This window comes from Caretta caretta, chromosome 1 (assembly GCF_965140235.1).
Source record: "Caretta caretta isolate rCarCar2 chromosome 1, rCarCar1.hap1, whole genome shotgun sequence".
Classification (NCBI taxonomy): domain Eukaryota; kingdom Metazoa; phylum Chordata; order Testudines; family Cheloniidae; genus Caretta; species Caretta caretta.
The window spans coordinates 301,184,003-301,189,760 of NC_134206.1; the positions used below are offsets into that span (position 1 = coordinate 301,184,003).

At 40.1% G+C, this 5,758-nt stretch overlaps 1 protein-coding gene across 1 annotated transcript; it reads left to right on the plus strand.

The window, feature by feature from the left end:
- Positions 1–464: 464 nt before the first annotated feature.
- Positions 465–5,116, plus strand: LOC125630715 (arg8-vasotocin receptor-like). Its single transcript, XM_048836929.2, has 2 exons — positions 465–1,388; positions 4,342–5,116. Exons 1-2 carry the CDS (start codon positions 473–475, stop codon positions 4,539–4,541), a joined length of 1,116 nt encoding a protein of 371 aa, XP_048692886.1. The 5' UTR covers positions 465–472; the 3' UTR covers positions 4,542–5,116.
- Positions 5,117–5,758: the final 642 nt, after the last annotated feature.

Genomic DNA, 5,758 nt, shown 5'->3' on the forward strand with positions numbered 1-5,758 from the left:
TTCCATCCACATGTAAATATTTACTAGTTACTAAACTGAGGAATACAGTTCTGGTTCACATAACATTTATATTTGGAAAAGCTCTCATGGGTAAAAATATGTAAGTATGATTTTGGCCACACTGAAATAAGTGATTTGATTATTTCAAGTTTCTGTGATTCTCATTTTATTTATATATTTATCCCTATTATATTAGTCATTTTCCTATTGGCTAAGATAACTACAGCCTACCAAATGATTATGAAGTTACATAAGACTCTATTTGAAGACTATATAAAGCCTTTTTTTCACTCTAGCAAGAGAGAGAAGTCTATCAAGATGCAGGTTTGCTGCGTCAGGTTCATTCATGCATGGAGCTTTGTTTCAAGACACACTGAAACCTGAACCAGTGCTGATATATTTACTAGCTCATACTTCAGAGCTATCAACCTGAGTCGTGAGTAACAGCTACTGTAAGTGGCTTCTGTGCACGATGAAGAATTTTTCAGTTCCTGTGCAAGCTAATGAATATCAGACTGAAAATCTTTTTCCTCAGCTTGTCCTGAATTTGACAAATAAGTCAGATCCAGTTGGAAGACCAGAAAGAGATGAGCAATTAGCTCAGCTAGAGATTGCTGTGTTGGGAGTAATATTTATGACAGCATCTGTGGGCAATTTTATTCTCATACTGGTATTGTGGAGGAGGAGAAAGAAGTTGTCTAGGATGTATGTATTCATGCTTCACCTGAGCATAGCGGACTTAGTGGTAGCATTTTTTCAAGTCCTTCCCCAACTAATATGGGATATTACAGACGTTTTCATAGGGCCAGATGCATTGTGCAGAACTATCAAATATTTGCAGTTGTTGGGCATGTTTGCCTCTACTTATATGATAGTGGTTATGACAGTGGACAGATATCAAGCAGTATGCTATCCCTTGGTCACTTTCCAAAAGAAAAGGGCTCTTTGGAATGCTGCCATTTGCACCAGCTGGTCTATATCACTGATTTTTAGTCTTCCACAAGTATTTATCTTTTCTAAGACTGAAATATCTCCAGATATTTTTGAATGCTGGGGTGAGTTCATCCAACCTTGGGGCTTAAAGGCATATGTGACTTGGATTTTTGTAGCTATTTTCTTCATTCCCACAGCTATCCTTACTATTTGCCAGGTTAAGATCTGCAAAATAATACAAATGAACATACAGGTGAAAAAAAGGAATGAATTTGAAGCAATAAATCAGAAGCAAATCCTGCCATGCCAAGCAAGCAGTATTAACTGTATTTCAAAGGCTATGATCAAGACTGTAAAAATGACAGTGGTGACAGTTATTGCATATATCCTGTGTTGGGCACCTTTCTTCATTGTACAGTTGTGGTCTGTATGGTACCCCAGTGGTGTTACTGAAGGTAAGATACTTCTTTTTCTTATCAATAACTATAGTAGACTACCACATTGCTACATTTCCTCTTTATATATACATATTATTTAGGTTAAACTATGTGTAATCATTTTATGTATGATTAAATTTGAAGGACGAGTTTGTTTGCATACTGTATTAATGATGTATAGGGCCCTACCAAATTCAGGGTCCATTTTGGTCAATTTCACAGTCATAGGATTTTAAAAATAGTAAATTTCATTATTTCAGATATTAAAATCTGAAATTTCCTGGTGTTGTAATTGTAGGGGTCCTTACCAGTGTTCCCTCTAATTTTTCCCACACATGTGTGGAATGAATTTTTTTATGTGCACCAATATGGAGGTGATGTGTGACACATCACCTCCATATTGGTGCACAAAACAAAATTCATGTGGTGTGGGTGGGGCCGAGGGTTTTGGAGTGTGGGAGGGGGCTCAGGACTGGGACAGAGGGTTAGGATGTGTTGGGGGGTGAGTACTCTGGCTGGGCATGCGGGCTCTGGGGTGGGGCCAGGGATGAGGGGCTTGGGCTGCAGGAGGGGCTCTGGGGCAATGGCAGGGAGAGAGAGGACTCCCACCAGCTCTCTTCTTGCAGAAGCATTTGGGCTAGGGGGGAGAGGTGCCTCTCTACGCCTCAGCAGCTCTGGGGCTGGAGCCATAGCATAGGTGCCCCTCCCCCAGCCGCAGCAGGTCTGGGCTGGGGCTCCATGGCTGGAGCACCCACAGAGAAAAATTAGTGGGTGTGAACAGCACCCACCAGCAGCCAAGCTTTCCCCACCCCCGAGCGCCTCTCACCTGCTCGCGGTCCCACTGATCAACTCCTCCCCCTCCCTCCCAGTGCCTCCCGCCCGCCTGCTGTGAACAGCTGTTTCGCAGCACGTAGGAAGCTCCGGGAGGAAGGGGGAGGAGGTGGGGAAGAGGTGGGACGGGGGCAGAGCAGGAGTAGGAAGGGGCGAAGGGGTGAGGTGGGGGCAGGATCTGGGGTGGAGGGTAGGGTTGAGCACCCCCCAGACTAGAGGGGAAGTTGGTGCCTATGGCATGCTTATCCCCTGGCTGCGGCACGTCGGCTGCACGGGTTCCCTGAGCGCCTGCACGTCGCTAAATAGGCTGCTGTGCGGTCACGTAGCTTACAGGGAACTTAGGTCCTGACTGAAAAGGGAGTTGTGGGGTGCGGTGGGGGGGAGGGGGTTGCAAGGTTATTGAAGGGGCATTGCAGTTCTGCTACCCTTACATCTGTGCTGCTGTTGCTGGCGGTGCTGCCTTCAGAACTGGGTGGCTGGAGAGCGGCGGCTGCTGGCCACGAGCCCAGCTCTGAAGGTAGAGCCACCGCCAGCAGCAGCACAGAAGTAAGGACGGCATGCTACGGTGTTGCCACCCTGATTTTTGCGCAGCTGCCTTCAGAGCAACTGCTGCTTTCCGGCCGCCCAGCTCCGAAGGCAGTGCAGAAGTACAGGTGGCAATACTGCGACCCCCTTAAAATAAGCTTGCGACACCCCCCCACACACACCTTTTGGGTCAGGACACCCAGTTTGAGAAACGCTGGTCTCTCCCCATCAAATCTGTATAGTATAGGGTAAAAGCACACAAAAGACCAGATTTTATGAGGGGAGACCAGATTTCACAGTCCGTGAGGCTTTTTTCATGGCCATGAATTTGTTAGGGCCCTAATGATGTACAATAGCTGGTAACGTATGACACTGCATAATCAAAAATAATCTTGGGGGTTACTTAATGTGTGTGTGTGTGTACACATGTACAAACATACGCTTTCAATAAGGCTTTTTTTCTGCAGGGAAGGCTAACCAAGATTAATTAGCATTTAATTATTAGTAAACAAAACAGTCAAAATGTTATAACTTTTATCTGTACTAGCAAGAGATCAATATATACATTTAGCGATTTTAGAGATTATGGAGTTACTTTTTTGTATATTAGGGAAATTAAAAGCAATATAGCATTTTAACTTTAATTAATAAAATAATTATTCAAATTAATAAAATAAATATTTCTGGTTTACTATTTATAACAGCAACACTATAAAACCTCTGAAGTGTTTTTGAATATTAAAATGTTATTAGCAGTGAAGTATCTTCAGTGAACTATGGAACAATTACAAATTGTGTAAGGGTTGATATTTGTAATGAAAACAAACTAAAATTCAAAAGAATAAAATGCTGTACACAATTTTAACATTTTCAAAATTATATTGCTACACTTTTGTTAAAACAGACTCCCTATCAACTTCATTTCTAATGTTTAGCTGTTGAAAGATCAAATACGGATAGAAATCAGACAATATGCTATAAATTTATAAAATTAGACTATAATCTTGTCTTCTGAAAAGATCTCACATTCTGATCTTTGGTTTAAAAATTCTTTCTACAGGTATGCATTTCTGAGATGGTACAGTATTTACATAGATTAGGATAATAAGCAACTACATTAACATTTAGATTTATATGGGGTAAGAAGAGTTATACAAAAATATTGATCTCTGAAATACATCGTATGCATATGCAGCTACAATGTATTATATACTGTACATAGCCACAGAATTACAATTTTTTATAACCATTGAATAAACTGAACTCTCCTAATGTTATTTTAACTTTTTCTCTATTGCAAAATGCTAAACGGATCCTACAACAGTTAAGTCAATTGACTTAACAACAAGTACATCAAAGAGCATCAATTCCTAAGAACATTACTACTTTCTAGAGTGTTTCATGGTCTGTGTGTATAAAAACATCCTCTGTATTTTCCACAGTATGCATCCAAAGAAGTGAGCTGTAGCTCACGAAAGCTTATGCTCAAATAAATTGGTTTGTCTCTAAGGTGCCACAAGTACTCCTTTTTTTTTTGCGAATACAGACTAACACGGCTGTTACTCTGAAACCTGTCATTATTTACACTGGTTTCTCTCCAATTCTTTCATTCTAGGTGCAGCATTTACCATCATCATGCTCCTGGGTAATTTGAATAGTTGTGCCAATCCATGGATTTACATGTATTTTTGTGGCCACATTCCATATTGTGCCAAAAAGAAGTCAAAAAACATCTCAGCTCAGGAAGAATCTGGGATCACAGGAAGCATTAATTTGGTACACAGGGAACCAGAAGAAAACCTAACTTGTTTATAAATGTAAACTTCTTTTTTTGTTCCTTTGATACATTAATTACATTCAGATTTTTTGGGAATATTTTATCCCTATCCTTTGTTATCTGAAGAGTGGAGTGAGTTGAAAAATTGTCCTTCACGGTATAAATATATTTTTCTTAAATATTGTAGCATACACTGCATTACAAGAATTCCAGTGTTGTGCAAGCCTGACTTTTAACAGTTACATTGCGCTATAAAAGACAAATGAATTCATATAACTATTGCTACTATAAAAAAGATATGTAGAGCTATTTTATATACTTCTTTTTTGTCTACAAAAACTGCTTTCTGGTCTCTAATTTTGGATTGCCAACTAGAAGATTTCTACAAGAGTGATGACAAATTGCGATATTATTGGAAAGGAGAATCCTATAATTAGATTTGAATGTGTGATATTGAAATTGAAGCATGAATAGTTCTGGAAATATTTGGGGGAAAAATTTGAGAAACCTTGAGAGGCATCAGAAAGTCACTAAAGTCTGCTGTCAGCTTTAATTAAACACTTTATAAAAATGTGTCGGTCCTGGGGAGTTAAATGTCACAGTGTCTTTATACATTGCCCTTGCAACTCTGGACATCTGCTGAAGATTCAAATAACATCTTGGGTCAAAAGTGCTCAGGCACTATGGTAATGTTCCAGTATAAGGAGAATGGTTGCTTCATTGTAGTTCCCATTTATATATAATACAAAACAACCACATAGGACTAGATTCTCTATCAAGTCACCTGGTGCACAGACAGGTGTGCAGTGAATTTGCACCCTATCGAAACAGACATAATGGGTAAATTTGAGCCATTTTTGAATTCTGCATATATTTGTGCAGAGTGCATTCAGACCTGTTCTGTCTCCTAGCACCCATCTGCTAGCACTGAATGTGCATCTAGGACAGGTAGCTTGACAGGTAATTTCTGAACCATATAGCTCTCTATGGGCTTAGCAGCAGAGGAAAATAAATATTTCACCTTTGTGGTAGAAATTAGTCACTTACCCAAGATCTGCAGTATCCTTACCTAGATTGCTATTTGCTGGCTGATGTGTGGATACCCTATGCAGATAGGTATTTCTTCCCTTTTTCAATATCTGCAGTCTATTCAAGAGAGTGTGGACTGGAATATTAGTAGGTCTGTCACAGGCCAAGACAGAGATGCATTGGCAAAAAATCTCTGGAGATGATTGCACATCATCTGTCTATATTA